We start from the raw sequence: 21,835 nt of genomic DNA, 5'->3' as shown, positions 1-21,835 counted from the left end.
GTATGATTACACAAATGGTATGCCTTTACTACATGTACAAACAGAAACAACATGTATCCCATTTGCTTACAATAAAAATAAATAAAAAAAAAAGTGTTCCATATCCTTGTAGGCAGTAAAATTTCCTTCTATTAATCCAAAAGTTTTGTGTTTGTATATATATGTATATGTGTGTGTGTGTGTGGTGTGTGTATTATTTGCCAGGCAAACTGTGAAGCAGTTGGGCTGGGGCTGGGGCTCAGTGGTAGAGTGCTTACCTCGCATGTGTGAAGCACAGGGTTCGATCCTCAGCACCACATTAAAAAAAAAAAAAAAAATAGATTTGTGTCCATCTACAACTAAAATCTATTTAAAATAAAAAACACTGGTGCTTGCTCTGGCAGCACATATACACAAATTCGTGAAGCATTCCATATTTTGTGTAGTCTTTTAGAAGGCTCACAATTGCATATTCTCAAAAATATACTCAAGGTACAACGGATAACATCCAATATTGAAAAATATAACTTTCGTACAAAAAAATTATGAAGCAGTTGACATATTTATCTCATTTAATCCTACAAAGTAGGATTATTATGTATTATATGTATTTTATAGACACTAATACAGGTTGAATAGCCCTTAACTGAAACAAGAATGGTTTCAGATTTCAGAGTTTTTTAGATTTTGGAATACTTGAATAGATTTTACCAGTTAAGCATCCCTAGTCTGAGCATCTCAGATTTTGGAATTTCAGATTAGAGAAACTCAACAGTAGTAGCAAGGATTAAAATAGCACTGCCAGGCACTATTCTAAGGACTTTACTTAGAATAACATTTCATTCGTATGACAACCCTTTACGGTAGGTGCTATTATTACCCATATTTTACAGAAGATGAAACTGAGGCAGAGAGGTTAAGCAATTCACAATAATCACAGAGAATTTTGTAGTATAGCTTTTTTTTCTTTTATGCAGTACAGGGGATTAAACCCAGGCACCCAGCTGAGATGCAGTTCTTAACTACTACTTTCTCTGACCAAATGTGCTGCCACAGTGGGGGCATATAACAGCCCTGCTGGAGACAATAAATAATCACACCCAAACCAGACAAACACAACCTTAAAAAAAAAAAAAAAAAAAAAAAAACAGGAACAAGGTGGGGAAAGGAGTGTTAAAGGAATACCCTGAAAGGAGAGAAACAAATAGACTAAAATTTATTGAGTGCCTATAGAGTGCTGATCCATGAGTCAAGTACTTTATATCCACATTTTTTTCAACCTTTCAACAGACATATTTGTAGATACTAAGACATTTTAAGTATGAGAAAATGGAAGCCCAGAGAAGTTACAGACCTTGCAGAATCACAGTGTTTTATGATGATACAACTAGAGTCCAAAACCAGGTCTGACTCTAGTTCCACTGCTCTCTACATAAATTTACTCGGCAACCATCTGTGTTGCAGTTCCATTGCCAGGGATGGCAATAAGCATATTACAGAAGCCTGGTGTTCAAAAAAAGGAGATCTATCAGAGTTGCAATACCCTCTTAAGATCTGAGTGCTAAATTTTAAGAGAGTCACTGGCAGATCAGAATTAGTTCCATAAACGCCAGGTGCTGTGGCACGCCTATAATCCCAGCAACTCAGGATGCTAAGGCAACAGAATCTCAAGCTCAAAAATCAGCCTCAGCAACTTAGTGAGGCCTTAAGCAATTTTTGAGACTCTGTCTCAAAAAATAAAAAAGGATGGGGATGTGGCTCAGGGGTTAAGCGTCCTTGGTACCAAAAAAAAAAAAAAAAAGTTCCATTAAAGACTCAGATAAGGGTAGTAGGTTATGATGAACAAACAGGCATACCTTTAACTAAAAGAACAGGAGCTGGGGTTATGACTTGGTGGTAGAGCGCTCACCTAGAGCATGTGAGGTGCTGGGTTTGATCCTCAGCACCACATAAAAATAAATAAATAAAAATAAAGGTGTCCACCTACAACTAAAAAATATTTAAAAGATTTCTACAAATAAATAAAAGAACAAATATATGTAAATGAGAACACAGATCCAAAAGTTTCAAACTGGATGGAGTAATGGGCAACAGAATGATATATAAAAGCAACATGGTTAAGTGAGATAAGTCAATCTCAAAAACCAAAGGACGAATGATCTCATTGATAAGCGGATGATGACACATAATGGGGGGTGGGAGGGGGGCAACAATGGAGGAAGGAGGGACTGTATAGAGGGAAAAGAGAGGTGGGAGGGGTGGGGGGGAAGGAAAAAAATAACGGAATGAATCAAACATCATTACTTTATGTAAATATATGAATATGCAAATGGTATGCTGTTACTCCAGGTACAAACAGAAACAACATGTATCCCATTTGTTTACAATAAAAATAATTTTTAAAAAATAATAATTAAAAAAAAAAAAAAAAAAGCAACATGGTGTTTTGTTTTGATGGTACTAGGGCCCATACCCAGGGCCTCTCAGATGGCAAGCAAGTATTCTACCACTGGGCTACACTCCAGCCATGGCAACAAGTTTGGAGTCAGACAGACAAGGGTTTGAATACCAGGTTCTTTACTTACTGTTTAGAATCTAAGCAAATTAACTTGAGTCTTAACATCCACATCTACAAAATAGGAATAATACCCCACAAAATTTTTGTGGCAGGAAAGAAAACATAGCATTTGTAAAGGGCTTGGAACATAAAGTTTAATAATTGTGGTGCACATTACATCTAATAAAATGATATTTAAGAAGAATAAATGCAAAAAAAATCTATTTTTATATATTTGTTTTTTGATGCTGCAGATCAAACCAAGGGACTTACACATGCTATGAAAATGTTTTACCACTGATATACATCCCCAGTTTTGAGTGCTAAACTTCTAAGAGTCACTGGCAAATTAGAATCAGACCAGTATAAAACCAGAATGGGTAGAATTCTGAAAATAGAGTAATTAGCCCCTTCTTCCTGGTTTTACAGTCCCTCTACTCCACACAACTAAACCTATTTGATGAGTGCTTCCATCTTGATCTCCCATTAACATAATTCACCTTCATACATCCTAACACGATACACAAACACACACACACACACACACACACACACACGCACCTCTCTCAAATTCAATTTTGCTATAAACTTGAAGTCTCAAATGGCTCTGCAGAAGTGATTTGATGACATCTAATCCAACATTCTAAGAGCCAGTATGTCAAACTTGCTGCTAATCTATTTGTGGCCTGCAAATTAAGACTTGTTGCTAATCTACACCAAGTCTAATTGTCCCCATACTTTCTTCCTGAGATTAAGCCCCAACCCTATGCCCTAAGTAACTGAATCCTAATTCTGAGTCACATACTCAAGAAAGTAGAACTATTCCTGAACATCTCCTTGCACCACAGCTCTATTATGACCTCAAAGAGACACAGCTGGTCATAGGACTGCAGTTAGGCAAGGCAAATCATTTCAGAAGCTTATCTTAGACCTCAGTCATTTTAAAATCACTCAATCAATACTTCCAAATCCAAGAATGCCCACAGATAAACAAACCTACAATGCTCACAAGGTCATACCAAGTGATCACCTAAAAGACCATTTGCAAACCTACAAAGAATGAAGCTTGGAAAAGCTGCCAACAATCTGAAATGTTCTCACACATTACATTTAAGGTACTCCATTTTCAATTCCAATTAGAACTGGGTTCAGCTCCTTGGCAGGTCAGTAGTGAAATCCCATAACTCCTAGGAACAGATTCTCAAGGCAAATGACACTAGAGTAACATGAGCTTTCCCATGGAAAGCCTTGTCAAAGTTGGCAGGTCTTCCTGGCTGAAAATAACAACCTGGGTCTATTTCATTCAGTACACTTGGAAGCAAAGCATGTCTCCAGGGAACACTACCTGCAGTGAAAATCAGGTGTCTCAATGTCTTCTTTTCAACCATGTACATCCTGGTTCCATTTCTATTTCTCAAGTGGATAATGACGCTACTCTTTCTCTGGATGGATAAGAGAAATCATGACAAATGCTAGTCTTTGAAAACTTTACCTTACTGTTTCTTTCCCAGGGACTGTACACTTCTGAACAAAATGTTTCCTAGAGATTGGACTGATTTTATCCAGATCAGACTAGGTTATACCAAGTTCCAGAACCAATATCCTGAACTTCCTTTGCTGAAGTGGGCCTAAATGTCTAAACGCACTTCTGAATGATTCTTTGGCCAACAACAGTGCCCTAGGATTTTCTGGATCACTAGTTTTCAAACTTTTTTTTTTTTTTTTTTTGGGGGGGGCCCACTGGAGATTTAACCCAGGGGGACTTTACCACTGAGCCACATATACCCAGCCCTTTTTGTTTCTGATTTTGAGACAGGATCTCACTAAATAGCCTGGGACCTCAATAAATTGCTGAGGCTGGCCTTGAACTTGCAATTCTCCTCTTTCAGTCCCCCCCAAGCCCCCCCACCCCCATCACTGGGATTACAGGTATGCGCCACCGGGCCCAGCAAGTTCTCAAACTTTAAGTGTGCATTTGGAGGTTGGTTAAAATACAGATTACTAGATCCCACTTCCAGAGTTTCTGATTCAAGACTTGAAAATACACAGTGTCAACAAGCTCCCAAGGGATACTGCTGTTGCTCTAGGGTCCATAATTTGAGAACCGCTCCTCTAGATCCACAGTATCTCAAGTCATTCCCAGAACTCTACTGGAAGAGAGGGAAGATGCTACACGTATGGATCCATATGCATCACAACATGCAGTGATATGTCCTACTAAGAAAACTCTATTCTCCCACAGAGTACAATTTAACTGGATCTCACAAGAGAGATTCAGGTGATTAAAACATGATGATTCACATACTAACAAGTTATTAATATAGGATACATTCTGTTACCAAGAAAATGCATCTTACAAAAGAGTCTAAGCTCAAGGGCACTTAGCAGCTATACAAGTTGAAGTAATACTCTGCTTTCCTTTCCTTTGGTTCATTAGCCTCATTACTCACTAAATGAATTAAGACCTATAAAGCACTTAACACAGCATTCAGCCATTTTTTAAATTGTGGTAAAATCTACATAACAATATTTATCATTTTTACTACTTATAAGTGTACAATTCAATAGCATTAAAAACATTCACGCTGTCTTGTAACCATTACCATTATCTATACCCAAAACTCTGCATCATCGCCAACAAAAATTCTACTCCCATTAAACAATAACCCTCCCTTAACATCTTCCCCCAGCCCCTGGCTTTCTTCTTTCTGTTCATATGAATTTTTCTACTATAGATCCTCATAAAAGTGGAATCATGGAACACTTGTCTCCTGCGCCTGGCTTATTTCACTAACCAGTTTTCAAGGTTCATCCATAGTGTACATATATCAAAATTTAATTTCTTTTTAAAGCTGAATAATATTTCATTGTGTGCATACCACATTTTGTCTATCTGTTCATCAGCTGATGAACACTTGGGTTGCTTCCACTTCTTGGCTTCTGATTATAATGCTAGGATATAAGTATCTCTTACAGGCCCTGCCTTCAATTCATTTGGGTATGTATTTAGAATGTGATTTCTAGGTCATTTCATAGCTTGATGGTTAATCTTTTAAGAAACCACCAAACTTGATTTCCATAGAAGAGGCCCCATTTTACATTCCCACCAATACCAACAACTTAGTGTTTTCCATTTTGGTTTGTTTTTGTTTTTAATGATAGCCATTCTAGTAGGTAGTGCTTAGTCATGATTATTTTCACAAGTTTTAATGTGGGAAGTTCTGGAAAGTTTCCAAGTTCAGACAGTTTAGCAGTTTCATTTAAAACCCAAGTTTCCAGATGATTCTAATTTTCTTGCAAAATCATATCCAAGGTTAGTATTTTCAAACTTGAAAGAATATGATGCTTTGGGTGGTACTGGAAATTGACCCCAGGACCTTGCACATGTAAGGCAAGTGCTCTACCACTGAGCTATATCCCTAGCTCTTCAATTTTTAAAAATATCTCTGATAACTTAATTCCATAATAATACTGAGTTTTACCCAATAACAAACCTTTTTCTGGTATTTCAGTCCCAGAAATATCAAATGGTTTTTCTAAAACATTTAGAATTCTAATGTAGAGAGGTTTACTTTTTTATTCTTTTGTTTTGATAATGGCAATTGAACCTAGAGATGCTCTGTCACTGAACTACATCCCTACTAGTCCCCAACTTTAAAAAAAAAAAAATCTTTTTAAATTTTTTTAGTACTGGGAAAATCCAGGTGCACTTTAACACTGAGCTACATACCTAGTTGTCTTTTTTTTTTGAGACAGGGTCTCGCTAAATTGCTGAAGCCAGCCTCAAACTTGTGATGCTGCTGCCTCAACCTCCAAGAGGCTAGAATTTTAGGCATGCACCACCATGTCCAGCTTTTCTTATAAAATTTTGAGACAGGGTCTTATTAATTTGCTGAGTTGGCCTCAAACTTGCAATCTCCCTGCCTTAGCTTCCTGGGTTGCAGGGATTACAGATATGTGCCACATCCAGTTAGAAAGTTTTAATTTTTGAAAACAAAAGTATACTGGAAAATCCTGTTTTGTTTTGTTTTTTGTTTTTTTTAATGGTAGTGCTAGTAAATCTATGGGAGCTCTACCTCTGAGCCATACCCCACCAGACCCCTTTTTTTTATTTTGAGACAGGGGCTTGGTAAATTGCCCAGGCTGGCCTTGAACTTGCAATCTATGACTCAGCCTCCTGAAGTCACTGGAATTACAGGCATGCACCACAGTGCCCAGTTAATCCTATACATTTTAATCTTGCTATCTACATCACTTTTACGTCTCCAACCTAGTCAAATACACCATTTTCTCTTCATTTGGGGGATTTTTCAAGACATAGAAGAGATAGTTTCAGTGAGGCAAATGGACATTTCCAAATAAAACTTTTATTGTAATCATGTTCAAGGTATTAAGTCTCTCTCAGGATCCTCTTTCTTTATGATTCTAAGAAAACATTTTGGAAATTACAGAAAGTATTTGCTTACTCAACTTTTTAGACTTGACAAGAACTGAAAATCTTCTGGATTAAATGAAGACGCAGTAAAAACAATGTAAGAAGCAATAATCTCATCCCAGATATTGATAGATAAGTACACCACATACATTTTCCCATTATGCTAAACCATAATATTTGAAAGATTCTACATATAGAAATATAGAGTAAAGACTGGTAGTTTTAGTGTGTATTTTTGTTTTTGTGGTGCTTGGGATCAAACCCACCCCCTCAAGGATGCTAAAAATATGCTCTATGCTCTACCACTGAGCTACCCCACCAGCCCAACTGGTTTGTTTTAGTTTGTTTTTGGTACCAGGGATTGGATCCAGGGTAGCTTAACTACTGAGTCACACTGCCATCCCTTTTTATTTTTCCATTTTGAGACAGGGTCTTGTTTAGTTTCTTACAGCCTCACTAAGCTGCTGAGGCTGGCTTTGAACTTGTGATCCTCCTGCCTCAGCCTTCCAAACCACTGGGATTACAAGTGTGTGCCACTGCCACCAGCCCAACTGTTTTTATAAAGGCAAAGAGTAAGCCTTGGCAAACTTGTAATCCCAACTACTGAGGAGGCTGAGGAAGGAGAATCACAAGTTCAAGACAGCCTGGGTAACTAAACTTAGTGAGACCTAGTCTTAAAATAAAAAATTAAAAGGGCTGGGGATATAGTTCAGTGGTAAAGCAACCCTGGGTTCAATCCCTCATACAAAAAAAAAAAAAAGAGCAGGACTTCTTACATCCTGCAAGGTACAGCCAAATATCAATATGAAGCCTAAAGTCAGATTTCATAGCACATGCCTGTAATTCCAGCAACTCAGGAGACAGGAGGATTCCAAGTTTGAGACCAGACTGATCAATTTAGCAAGGCCCTGTCTCAACATAAAAAATTAAAAAAGGACTGAGGGTGTGGTTTAGTGGTACAGCACCCATAGGTTTGATCCCTAGTACCACAAAAAGGAAAAGTCAGTCACAGCAGCACACACCTATAATCTCAGCAACTCAGAAGACTGAGGCAGGAAGATTGCAAGTTCAAAGCCAGTTGGAGCAATTTATCGAGGTCCTACACAACTTAGGAAGACCCTGTTTTAAAATAAAAGTACTAGGGGTGTTGCTCAGGGGTTAAGCACCCCTTTAGAGTTTTTCAGTATGTGATATGAATACCTGAAACCAGTATTTGGGGACACATTTCCCCCCCCCCAAGTACTAGGTACAGAACACCAAGGCCTCCCACATGCTAGGCAAGTGCTCTACCACTGAGCCATGTCCCCAGCCCTTTATATTTTTTAAGACAGGGTTTCACTAATTTGCCCCAATTGGCTATGAACCTAGATCCTCCTACCTCAGCTCCCCGCAACAGCACCAGCAGCTGGGATTACGGGCCTTTATCACTGCACCCAGCTGTTTTTATTTTATTTTGTGGTTCTGGGGATCCAGAGTTTAGCAAGCATTCTACCACTAAGCCTCATCCCCAGCCCTGCAGATAAATATTTGTATAAATACTAAATATGTTAAGCAAAGAACCATCTTTAGCTTTAAAGTAGGAATTTTACCACTGACTACATCCTCAGTGCTTTTTTTTGTTTTTTTATTTAAGACGGGATTACATTAAGTTGCTTAGGGCCTCACTAAAGTGCTGAGGCGAGCCTTGAATTTGCAATCCTTCTGTCTCAGTTTCCTGAGTCACTGGGATTACAGGCATGCACCACCATACCCAGCTAAAAAAGTAGGAACTGCTCCTAACTACAAAATTCTTCAGGGATAAATCATGGTTTCTGAACCTTGACACTACTAATATTTTAAGCCACAATTCTTTGTTGGTGGGAACTGTCACATAGCTTTGAAGGAAATTTAACAGCATTCCTGACTTCTACCCACTAGATACCAGTTGCACACACACCCCCACCAACCCCTCCCCAGGGGAGATAACCAAAGGTATCTCTAGTTGGGAACCACTGAGATAAATAATAGGATAAGAATTTTTCCCCCACAAAGGCTGTTTAAATAAGATATGGAAGATGATACAAACTAGATCATCAACTGACCTTTTCAAGTCTTATCTGGGTCTGGGGTCTTAGCTCAGGGCAGAGCACTTCCTTAGCATGCACAAAGTCCTGAGTTCAATCCCCAAGATGACATAAATAAATAAGTGAATGAATAAATAAATAAATAAATGCTTTCTCTGAAAAGAAACAGCAGCAAAAGAAGCTAAAGGAACACCACGGACACCAATGTGCTTAAAGATAACTTGTACCCTAAACTATCTCTAAAAAGAAAGAAAATAATGAATCATTGGATGGTGCAAAAAGTATTAGCAGAATAAAATGAGCTACAGGTAGCCTCATTACTATCTTCTATGTACATTACATACATGATAACTGTCAGAATTCTTTTTTGTTTCTTTTTCTTTTTTTTTATCTCTAAAGATCAAACCCCATAGCCTTCCACATACCAGGAAAGCACTATACCAATAAGTCCAATGACTGTTAGAATCCCTAGGCTATCCTGAAATCTTTTATTTCAATGCTACAAAGCCTAGATTATTTTTTTCCCTTATTTGAAAACAAAAAATGTTTCCTGTAGAATAGAGCAAGAATACTATATCTATTATTATTTATTAAAAATATTGTAACTATGAGGATTTTATTTAATTTAAGCAGACCTAATAAAAGCTCCTTAAGGAAAGAAGAAAAGACAGATTTAATTAAATGCCTCCAGCTACAGAGGTAGCTGGAGATTCCTGAAGTCTACTTAAGACTCATGGCCATCACATACCAAAAGGCCTAGGTTTCACTTGTAAATTTCTTTGTTTGAAAAAGGGACCAGGTCTGAGGGCCAAGTGGTATATGCCTACAATCCCAGGCAATTTAGGAGGCTGAGGCAGGAGGATCACAAGTTCGAGGTTAACACTGTCTCAAAATAAAAGATAATTTTTTAAAAAAGGGCTGGGGATGTAGCTCAGTGGTAGAGAACCACTAGGTTCAATCCCCAAATACAGGGAGGAGGAGGGAAAAAAAATAGATTAGCTAGATGTTTAAGCAAGGAACAAGTAATTAACAGATTAATGTTCCCACACACATTAGTCCTAAAGTCACAGCGGAAGCTCTTTAGAACCTGCCCATCAGGCTCAATGGTAGAATGCTTTGCCTAGAACCTATCAGTTTGCCTATTCCCATCAGTTCTGGGAATTAATTCTTGTTTCAGAGTAATTCCATAATCTTACCCTTTTTTTGTCTGTTTTGCAGATCAAATCCAAGTCCTCATTCATGCTAAGCATACATTCTACCACTGAGATACACCCCCAGCCCCTGAACCTGAAAAAGAACTGTATGTTTATGTTTTGAATGGGCTTAATATTTCAAAGGAAACTGGTATATATTACAGAAACTAAAGAAAGTCACCTCATATCTATTGTTTGGGTCTCATAATTTTATAATCTGGACAGAGGAAATAATCAATTCAAAAAAATAAAGGAAATAACCAATTCATGCCAAACAAATAATGCTTCCCATGGGTTATGGAGCTTCTCAGCCTTAGCCTCCCATCTCTGGCCCCTATCACCACATAAGATTCTAATGCTCATGTGGAAGATAAAGAAAAAAGGAAAACAAGAGTGATCTCATGAAATTAGAAGAGAAACCAGTAAAGTAGAAGGAGACCAAGGGGAGGGAGAAAGTGAGGGAAAAGGAAGGTACTAGGGTACAAAAATTACCAAAATATGTGCATATACAAATATGTCACAAAAAATCCTATTATCATGAATAATTATAATGCATCAATAATTTGTGTGTGTGTGTGTGTGTGGTACTGGGGATCGAACCCAGGGTCTTGTGTATGCAAGGCAAGTACAATAAAAAAAAAAATTGTCTTAAATATTTTTTTCTAGTTGTCAATGGATCTTTTTAAAATTTTATTTATTTATATGTGGTGATAAGGATGGAACACAGGGCCTCACACATGCTACACAAGCGCTCTGCCACTCGATCATGCCCCAGCCCAATAAAAATTTTAATTAAACAAAAATCTAGGGCTAGGGAGATAGCTCAGTACCCCCCCCCCAAAAAAAAAAAAAAAATCTAGTGGCTGGGTTCTCACCAGTACTCACCCCCAACTCCCCCCAAAAAAATCTTATGTTTGTTTTTTTTTTTTTCCTTTTTTCTTTTTACAGTGCTGGAACCTAAAGTCTCACTCAGGCTAGCTAGGCAAGAGCTATGCCACTAAGCTATGCCCCAGCCCACCGATTAGGTTAGGAAGTTTCTTCAAAATCAAATCTGAAAGTGCTAGCCAGGTGTGGTACACATGCTTATAATTCCAGAGACCTGTGAAGCTGATTCAGGAGGAGTCTAAATTCAAGGCCAGTCTCGGCAATTTAGGAAGACCTTGTCTCAAAAAAATAAAAAATTTTAAAAAGGACTGGGATATAGCCCAGTGATAGAGTATTCCTGGGTTCAATTCCCAGTACTACCCAAAAAAAATAAATAAAAATAAATTGCTGATTCTAGATTCTCCAACACTGAGAAATACAGTCTAAACTGTTACAATAATTGATTCAGAGAAAGGAAGTACCCACAATTATCTGAGATAGCAAAGTAAGATGGAAAAGAACAGAAAGGGCTGGAAATAAAATGACTAAAATTACATTAAGGGTTGTAGGTGAACAGATAATCCAAGTTAGAAGCTATGATTTCTAATCCTGGCACCGCAATGGACCACTCTACTCTAAAATAGGGTTTAAACCAGGTGCAGTGGTGCACTTCTATAATCCCAGGGATTTAAGAGACTGAGGCAGGAGGATGGAAAACTCAAGGTCAGTCTGAGCAAGTGAGCAAGATCCTGTCTCAAAAAATAAAAAAGGGCTAGGGATATAGCTTTGAGGGACAGCTCCCCTGGTTCAATCCCTAGTACCACAATTCATTAATTAAATGGGGTTTGTTATTTAGCAAAGTTGAAGTACCTCAACATAATCCAAATCAGAAAATAAGACTCAAATTCACACTGTGTCTTCACTTTATCTCCTAAAAATAATTCAGCTCCATTCTCAAGGAGGGTCTGTTTTACTTTTTAATTCATAAATTCTAGAAGGTCAGGTTCCAGGAAAAAAAACCCTTCAGGTTCCTTATACACAAAATTACTAAGTCTAAGACCTATACTCAGAAATTTTACCAGTAATTCTCACATTCAAATGTGATTTTACCTATTGCCAATTACATTATCATTAATTACTAGCAGTAATGAAAATGAGAATTCTTTACCTTTCCCTCTGCTCCTTTCCATCCTTCGAAGGACTCAATTTAACATTATGAATCATTTGGTCTTTGACATATAGTTACTTCCAGGGGACAGATGACATTTAGCATAAGACATGTAAGACTGGGAAAAGGGAAGTTCTTGGCCACAAGAAACAAGTCAAAACCCCTGCCCTTGGGAAAGTGACCAAATCTCTGAAGTACACTGTACAGCAGTTAAGTTTTTAAGTTTAAAAATTCTATCATAAAAATAAAAACCACAGTCAGGTACAGTAGTGCAAATCCATAAATTAGGAAGACTGTCTCAAAAAGTAAAAAGGGCTGGGGATATATCTCAGTGATAGAACACCCCAGCGTTCAATCCCCAGTACTACAAAATAAATACATACACAAACAAAATGAAATCCACAACATGGAATTAAAATTGTTTTTCGAAACTACACTACAAAGATATTAATTTAGTAGGGCACAGGGGTGCATGCACACTTGTAATCCCAGCGATTTGGGAGACTAAGGCAAGAGGAAAAAGGTGGGGCTGAGGATGTAACTCACTGGTAAAGTGCCCCTGGGTTCAATCCCCAGTACTGCAAAATAAATATATTCATATCTAAAAGTAAAACCACAGCATGGCTTTAAAACTGCTTTGTCAAACTGCATTATAAAGATGTTAATTTATACAGCATGCCGCTATATTCCCAGTGATGAGAGGATTTCAAGTTTGAGGCCAGCCTGGAGAATTTAGGGAGACCCTGTCTCAAAATAGATGATAAGTGCCGGCCATATAGCCCATCTCAAAAATAGATGATAGATAGATAGACAGACAGATAGAGATAGAGAGAGAGAGAGAGAGAGATGACAGAGATGAGAGAGATGAGAAAGAGAGGGGCAAGGGGTATAGCGCAATCCCCAGTATCACCAAAAAAATAATATAACAGTAACTAACTTTAGTCAGTATTTAATATGTAACCATTGGACTAAGTCTCTACATTCATTTTCTTATTACTTGTTACAATGCTATAAATTCTAAATCACTATGAACTCTAAGAATTCTCTTTAGAAAGGAACTGGAGGTATAACTCAGTGGTAGATCACTTGCCTACTATGCACAAGGCCCTGGGCTTCATCCCCAGAATCAAAAATATAATTAAAAATATAATTAAAATATAATTAAAAAACAGTGTCACCTAAGTTATGGGCTACAGATGAGCTTCAATGGTAGAGCACTTGCCTAGCATGCAGGAGGCCCCAGATTCAATCTCCAGTATATCAAAAACTAAAACAGCATTGAGAATAAAGGTTAGTAGTGATATGCAAAGATTATCCTTCACATTGCCAAACTGCTAGACCATTAAGAAAGGCTTTTACATATACATATGAATATATCAAAAAGGAATGTATTAGTGACACAAAAGCACCTGATTTTTTAGTTTAGAAAGATAACATTCTGTATTGTCTCCGAAAATAATTACTTCTCTTGTACCAAATTAAAAAAAGAAGCTACAAAGAAAATAAAATTTTATTGTGATTGTGGCCACACCTCAAAATGGGGAACTGCCAACTCTTCTTAAGGAACAAATTATTTTCCAAGAGTAATTTCATCACTTTTTTTTTTTTTTTTTTGTTCTGGAGTGGGACCCAGAGGCACTCTACCACTGAGCTACATCCCCAGCCCCATTTTTTTGTTTTGAGACGGGGTCTCATGAAGTTGCTGAGGATCTTACTAAATTGCTGAGGTTGGCTTCCTATCTTTTTTTTTTTAAGTTGTAAGTGGACTTAATACCTTTATTTTATTTTTATGTGGTGCTGAGGATCAAACCCAGGGCCCCATGTGTGCCAGGCACACAAGTTACCACTGAGTAGGAGTCCTGGCCTCCTACTTTCTATCCTCCTGACTCAGTCTCCTGAGTTGGAGGAATTATAAGTATGCATCACTGCACTTGGCTTCACCACAATTTCTTGCACAGAGTTTTAAGTATGTTTCTGTTAGCAATGTTTTTTGTTGTTGTTTTTTTAGTTGCAGATTGACCCAATACCTTTATTTATTTATGTGGTGCTGAGGGTCGAACCCAGAACCTCACATGTGCTATGCAAGCACTCTACCACTGAGCCACAAACCCAACCCCAGCAATATGGTTCTGAGTAAAGATTTTCCAAATCTTTTCCTCTGCATCCTTTAAGTCACATTTAAGAAGTACTACTGAAACCAAACACATACATCAATATCGAAATCCACAAAATTAACTATTATATACCCACTTAGGCACTGAGTAAACAGGCTAATTGCTTCATGGAAAATAATGTAATATGATAGAGGAAACATTGGCAGTGTATGTAGAATAATCCAGACCTGGGTGAAAATCAGGGGTCCACACTTGCTAGCTATGTGATGTTGGGCTTTCCTTCTCTCAGTTTGAATTTTCTTGTTTGCAAAATGAAAGTCAGGCACATGCATGCCTGTAATCCCAGTGGCTTGGAGGCTGAGACAGGAGAATCACATGTCAGCCTTAGCTAAGTCAGCCTTAGCAATTTAGGGAGGCTCCAAGTAACTTAGAAAATAAAAAAGGGTTGGGCATATGGCTCAGTGGTAAAGCACCCCTGGGTTAAATCTCCAGTACCCACACGCCCCAAAAAATAAAGAATAGGGCATTTAATTCCAACCTTGGTGGGAGGATTAATTGTACATGAAATGCCCAATACAAAGCCTGAGTTAAAGCAGGAGCTCAGGGAAGTTACTGTTATTATTCTGTCATTATACATATAATCTCCTTAAAGGCAAATCATATTTTTTATTATAATCCAATTGTGGCAGCCAGGTGAAGTGGCAAATGCCTATAATCCCAGTGGCTAGGGAAGCTGAGGCAGGAGGATCACAAGGTCATAGTCAACCTCAGCAAAAGCAAGGCACTAAGCAACTCAGTGAGACCCTGTCTCTAAATAAAATACAAAACAGGGCTGGGGATGTGGCTCAGTGGTCCAGTGCCCCCGAGTTCAATACCCCCCCTCAAAAAAAAAAAAAAAAGTTCCACTGGAGACTCTAATTATGGAGGAACTGAAAAAAATGAAGGTAAGAAATACCAAAATTACGAATGAGGATTTTTAGCAACATATGCATATACAGGAAACAGGATAAGTAATAATGACTTTCAAAAAGTGTATCGAAATACACATTAAGTCAGATGCAGTAGCACATGCCAATATCCCAGAGACTCAGGAAGCTGAGGCAAGAGGATCACAAATTTAAGGACAGCCCTGGCAACTTAGTGAGACATTATCTCAAAATAAAAAAATAGCTGGGGGTGTAGTTCAGTAATACTGAACTGCCCCTGGGTTTAATCCCTAATAATGTAGAAGAAAAAATACATATGAAAATGAATAGTATCTCAGGAGCCTAAGACAGAAAGATCACAAATGCAAGGTCAGCTTGGGGAACTAAACAGATCCTATCTCAAAATTTTAAAAGGGAGAGGATATAGCTCAGTGATAGAGCATTTGTCTAGCAAAAGTCCCTGGGTTCAATCCCCAGTACCACCAAAACAAATAAATAATAAAATCAGCAATGTTCTTATTTTTATAAGCCACTCTAAAAGGAGATGCTGCTGCCTGTATACAAACCAGAACTACCCTTTTATTCATTCCACAAATATCTCCAGAATGTCCAGTAAGTGCCAGTTATTATGTATAAGCAACCTGCCTATGCTGGTGAAAAAAAGCAAAAAGTACCAACCCTCCTGGTGTGTATAGTCAAGAAATCACACAAGTAAGTACAAACTTGTGATAAATGATCTGAAGGACAAGTAAATGAGAGCCAGGAACAGGGACCTAACCTAATTGAGATCAAGATCAAGGTAAAGTTGGGAACCATGGGACATGCCTGTAATTCCAGCAACTCAAGAGATTGAGGCAGATGGATAGCAAGTTCAAGGACAGCCCACACAAGTTGGCAAGACTCTGTCTTAAAATAAAAAGGACTGGGATGTGGCTCAGTGGTAAAGCGCCCCTGGGTTTAACCTGCAGTAACAACAACAACAACAACAACAAAAAATCAAGATTCTGTAAGAAAGTAAAAGCTGAGAGCAATGGGATAAGGAAGGAATTCACAATAGAGGTGTTTCCAGACACAAGAAGGCAGCTTGTATAGACCCTTAACTGCCAGGCAAAGTGGTGGGTTTGTAACCCCGGCTGAGGCAGGGAGGTTGCAGCAGGAGGATCACAAATTTAAAGTCAACCTCAGCAACTAAGCAAGACTCTGTCTCAAAATAAAAAATAAAAAAGGGCTGGGGATGTGGCTCAATGGTTAAGCACCACTGGGTTCAATCACTGGTACCCGCCCCCCTCAAAAAAAGGTCCCATAACAGATGGAACATGGCAAGAATAATGCACTGTGCCTGGAGTAGAGATGAAGTGTGAGAATTAGCAAGGCTGCAGGCTGCACAAGATCCAAGAGCAATGAAAACCCATAAAGGAGGGGCTTGGAGTGTTTCAGTGGTAACGTATGCCTACTATACATGAGGCCCTGGTCTAATCCCCAGCATCACAATGGATTTTGGAAATGCTTATTTTATTATGGGCAGGCGGGCAGGCTGAGGGGAAGACGCAATCAGATTTGCAATCTGACTTTGGCTTCTGAAATACAAATGGATCACATAAGAAACAAAATTCCAATCAGGATAGAAACAGTAATTTGGACTAGGTGGGTGGTGGTGGTTGTGGTGGTGGAAATTGATGAATTCAAGAGACAGAGGACTGGGGTTATGGCTCAGCAGTAGAATGCCTGCATAGCATGTGTGAGGCACTGGGTTCAATCCCCAGCACCACATATAAATAAATAAAATAAAGGTATTGTATTCATCTACAACTAAAAATATTTTTTAAAGAGACAGAAAAATCTGAGGAACACTATATATAGAGACTGAGGGATAACAATGTCCAAGAGATGTCTGGGTTTCTGATTGGCACAACTATAAAGAGACAACATTCAGGAGGGAACTGTTCCAGAAACATCTGAAATGCAGTTCACATACCCTAGAAGGGCACTTTTCCTTTTGCCTGAAAATGTGTTAATCCAGTGCAATTCCCTATTTGCTTATGAAATAGGGTTCCAAATTTTTTTTAACATTTCAAAATGGACTCTCAAAAGTACAAAAATTTTCCAACACTAAAATATTTCAGATTCTGCCACACAAGCTTTGAAATCAACCCCAAATGAGTTCTCCAGTTGGTTTGAGCAAAAGGGCAGGATTATGGAATGAATGTGTGATTTCAGATAACAATTCTTTTGAGAAGTGCTGACATGCACTTACTGCTGTTTAAATATTTTAAAAATATTTTTTAATTGGCAAAGGACATTTATTTATTTATATGCGGTGTGAGAATCCAACCCAGTGCCTCACACGAGCTAAGCAAGCACTCTGCCACTGAGTCACAACCCCAGCCCCCATAAATATTTTTTTAATAAAACTAATACTTAGAGAGTACTACTCTTGCTGGGCATGCTGGCACACACCTGTAATCCTAGTGACTTGGAGGCTGAGGCAGGAGGAACACAAGTTCTCAGTACTTAGTAAGGCCCTAAACAACTTAGTGAGACCCTGTTCTAAGATAAAAAAATAAAAAGGGGTGTGGCTCAGTGGGAAAGCACTCCTGGGTTCAATCCACAGTACCAAATGAAAACAAGAGTACTCTTATGAAATATTAAACTAAAATATGGGAATTTCAGTATATCATAATTAGAACAATGCTTTTATGTCTGTTTCAATATTTTGAAATACCTGTAGAAAATCTGGCATTTTGAGGAAGGAAAAAAAAAAGATATAATTAAAAAAAAAAATTTAATATTTACTTTCCTCAGATTTAATTTTTTAATTTGCCATCTAATACAACTTTCATAGAATACTGAAAGTCTTTCTTTTTTTAATGGTACTGGGGATTGCTTTTTTAATGGTAATGGGTACTGCTCTCCCACTGAGCTACATCTCCATTTCTTTTTATTTTGAGACAGTCTAAATTGCATGAACTTAGAACTTGTGATCCTCCTGCCTCAGTCTCCCAAGTAGCTGGGATTGTAGATGTGGGCCACCATAGTAGGCCTGATGTCTTAAGTCTTTAGAAATTTCAAATCTGACTGAAAATAAAATGAAAGGAGATTTGCCCCTTTAAAAATCAACCTAACACCATTATACTTTAGTACTTCCCCCAGTTTTTAGTATTTCCCTAATTCTGGCAGGATAGGCTTGGGTCACCTGCTTCTACTAGGGCCTGACTAGCATTTTAGCAACACCCAAACTGCAGTTACCAGAAGGTTACCACTGCTTGTAGAAAATAAAAATTTATTTTCCTCCAATGCTGATTTTATCTCAAGACATCAAAAGGCAAGACCATAGTCTGAGGTCAAATATGAAAAACGTCATCTCCATGAAGGAGGAGAAACGTCAAGGACTTTTTAAAAATCAGGTCTTGAATAGCCCATTAACGATATTAATTTGGTAAAACCAAATCGTCTTCACACTACAGACTATGCTAGCATATGTGGGCCTTGGGAACAAAGGCTGGAGACCTTGAAATGAGTTACCAGCATGGATCACCTTTTTTCATTTATTTTATTCTTCTTTTTTTTTTAATATAGAACCAGACTATGGTTATATTTGCGCACAGCTAAGTCTGGGCATGAGCAATGCCAAGGGACAGCGAAACCCTTTGGGGTTTCCCCAATCTCAGCTAGAAGACTTTCCATTTTCCTTTGGAGACTTGGACCACTCCTAAGATGGAATGGGGGAGGGGTGGCCCGCTGGGCTCTTCCCATACCCAAGCCCCCAAACGATACCGCAAACCACTTCCTTCTGAGAACTGAAGGTCATAAGCTTTAAGGGACAATGGAGCTCAATGTAAGCTTTAGAAAGGTGAAGACAGTCAGCTGAGGTGGGGGTAGGGAAGAGGGGGCGAGGGGATGCGCCCAGGCTAGGAGAGCAGAATAGGAGGTCAAGACCAGGGACTTTGGGAGCCTGAAACGGGCTGCATCTTTCAGAATCTATCCAAATAGGCCTGCCATGGTCCTCTGAGCCTCCTGAGGGCTCATCTGAAAATCTGGGGCACCTATATACCCAGTGTCATCACCCCTCTTGTTGGGAAAAGGAGTCAAGTCCATGAAAACCCTACCCCGAAAAATGGACTTTTCCTGCCCTGAAGAACCAAACCCTCACGGTAAAGAAGCAAAACATTTAAAGAGGACAGAAGGACCAGGGGCAGATAGGTGTTCTGCAAACATGCGGGCCTCCCAGTTCGGGGAACTTCAATTACCATCAGAATGGGGGGGGGGGGGTGCTATACGAGCTACAGAAACCTCAGGACAGAAGAGGCAAGGAGCAGGCGCAGGGAGTCCAATGCGCCCGGGGTTTGAGGAATGACCGCCCCGGGCGCGGTCGCCTGTGGGGGAGGCCAGCTCGCAGGCCCCGCGTGGGAGCAGGGCACAGCTGGCCCTGGGCGGCGGAGAGCGCGGCCTCGGGAGGCAACGCCAACCTAGGCCTCGGGGGCTCGGACACACCCACCGCTGCGGCCGCGGACCCGCTTACCTGCTCCTCCTCCGGGGTCAGCTCCGGCGCCATGTCGGGCCGGGGCGCGGTCGCAGGCTCCATTCCGCCGCCGCCGCCGCCGCCGCCGCCCCACGGACAGGAGCGGACCGGGAGCAGGAGAGCCCCGCGCGCTCGACCTCCGCTTCCGCGTCCCGGAGCCTCAGCAGCCCGAAGCCGGTTCACGCATGGTGGGGCCGGCGCGGCCCGGCGCCCGCGGCGGCTGCAAACGCAGCCTCTGCTCCCTTAAGAAAAAGCTCTCCGACTGTCGCTCTCTTCTGGGAGGAAATCCTCTTTTATTTCTTTGCTCTTTCCTCACACTACCCCTCCTCTCCTGGGCGGGGGGAAGGGGAGTGCAGGCGAGGAGCTAATAGCCGCCTGGCATTAAAAAATGAAATATGTCATCGACAACTTTTAAAGCCGAGCGCGAAGGATCGCGGCGGAAATTTCCCGAAGGCCGCCGGCCTGTTCTGCAAACTGCTTCTCCGCGGCGCTCCAGCTCCTCCAGAACGTGCCGGCGCCTCGAGGCCGCCCAGTCAGGGCGTCCTCTGGGATGCGGGCCCTGCGACCTGCGCAGCGGCCTCTCAGCCCGGTTCCTCAAAAGCCGCGGCAGCGAGAGGGAGGGGAAGGAGGCGGGAGCGAGGGAAACGCGCCCCCCTCGCGGCTCAAGGCCAGCGCTGCGGCCGCGCCGCGTCCGCCCGAGCCCCCCACGGCTCCATTGAGAAACTGAGCGTCTCATTCACAAACAAGCGGCGAGGAGGGCCCGGCCGAGCCAGGAAGCCGTCCGGGAGGGGGAGACAGAGAGGAGTCCCGAGGCGGAGGGGAGGCCGCGCTGAGCAGCGCAGGGAGGGGCTGCAGGGGGCGGAAGGCGACTCCGCCGCGGGAGGAGAAGGAAGAAAGGGTGAATTTATGAGGTTAAACGCCGTGGAGGAGGAAGAGGATAGATTCGTTGGAATACTCTCTGCTGACGGGCACCTCTCATGAGTGCCCGCTACCCACTCATTGTTTCCATGTCATACGGAGACTGAAAGGCCTGGTAAAGATTGCCTGCGAGGTCCAGGATGCCCAGATGAAAGAAACAGACTCAGTTAATTGCGGCCCCATCTCGCACGTGCGCACTCTCTCCTTGTTGCCTGTATCCTGTAATTCATCACAAGTGTAGCTAATTTTAATCCTTCACACACACACCCCCCCCGCAAAAAAGAAAAAAACGACGTCCGGTTTTTAACCTCATTCAGGAATCATGCAGTCTTCGCAAACCTTTGATTTTTCACTTGGGCAAGTACAGCAAAGAGCCTGGGGATTTCACAGGATCCAGATTATAGGGTACAGTGTTAGTTTGGGGGAGTAGGGAGCACAGGGAAGGCAAGGCTGGGTCTGTTGTTTTTGTATCATTCCAAACCATAGATTCCAAAAGGGACCCAAAGAACAAGAGAGTGCCACAGCTAGTCCCCAAAAAAAGTCTCTGGGGCCCGCCCAGAGAGACCCAAAGAAAGGGTCTTAAGACAACATAGGAAGGTGCTGAGTTCTGATGGTTGTCCTAGAACTTTTACCATATTGGAACTTACTCAGTTGACTATGCCAGGCTGCTAGACTCTTAAGTAGCTGGGACTCCAGCTCAGTGCCCCTGGGGTTTAAAAGCAAACCCTAGCTTCACCTCATTTCTGCCACAGTGCAGAAGCAATTTCAGGGTGCTCTTGGTGAAATCAAATGAAAGCCCTGGTGTTTGGATTTCTTTCTATCTCAGCTAGGTTATTTTCTTTGCACCAATAAGGCTAACTCTTAAGTTGAACTCATCACTCCAGACAGAAACTAGTTTGGGTATTGCAACCAAACACCCATCTGGAAGACAGTTTGTTTAGTTAACAGGTATATTTATATGCCAGACACTGGGCTATGCAATGCAGTTACAACAATGAACATGACAGTGGCCTCTTCCATATGGAAGGACACGGGAATAATGAATCATAACATAAAAAAGCAAACTCAAATAATGTGCATAATATGTTGTCACTTGTAA

At 40.5% G+C, this 21,835-nt stretch overlaps 1 protein-coding gene across 1 annotated transcript in view; it reads right to left on the bottom strand.

Annotated features, from left to right (window-relative positions):
* Window positions 1–20,590, bottom strand: part of Ptpn9 (protein tyrosine phosphatase non-receptor type 9) — a 100,689-nt gene extending 80,099 nt beyond the window's left edge. The window contains 1 exon segment of the mRNA XM_047541573.1: window positions 19,819–20,590. Coding sequence (XP_047397529.1) covers window positions 19,819–19,881 — 63 coding nt within the window. The 5' untranslated portion in view covers window positions 19,882–20,590.
* Between the last annotated feature and the right edge of the window lie 1,245 nt (window positions 20,591–21,835).

Source organism: Sciurus carolinensis, chromosome 2, assembly GCF_902686445.1.
Source record: "Sciurus carolinensis chromosome 2, mSciCar1.2, whole genome shotgun sequence".
In the NCBI taxonomy this organism is placed as follows: Eukaryota; Metazoa; Chordata; class Mammalia; order Rodentia; family Sciuridae; genus Sciurus; species Sciurus carolinensis.
The sequence above is the reverse complement of the archived record's forward strand: the minus strand, read 5'-3'. Positions and strand labels throughout refer to the sequence as shown.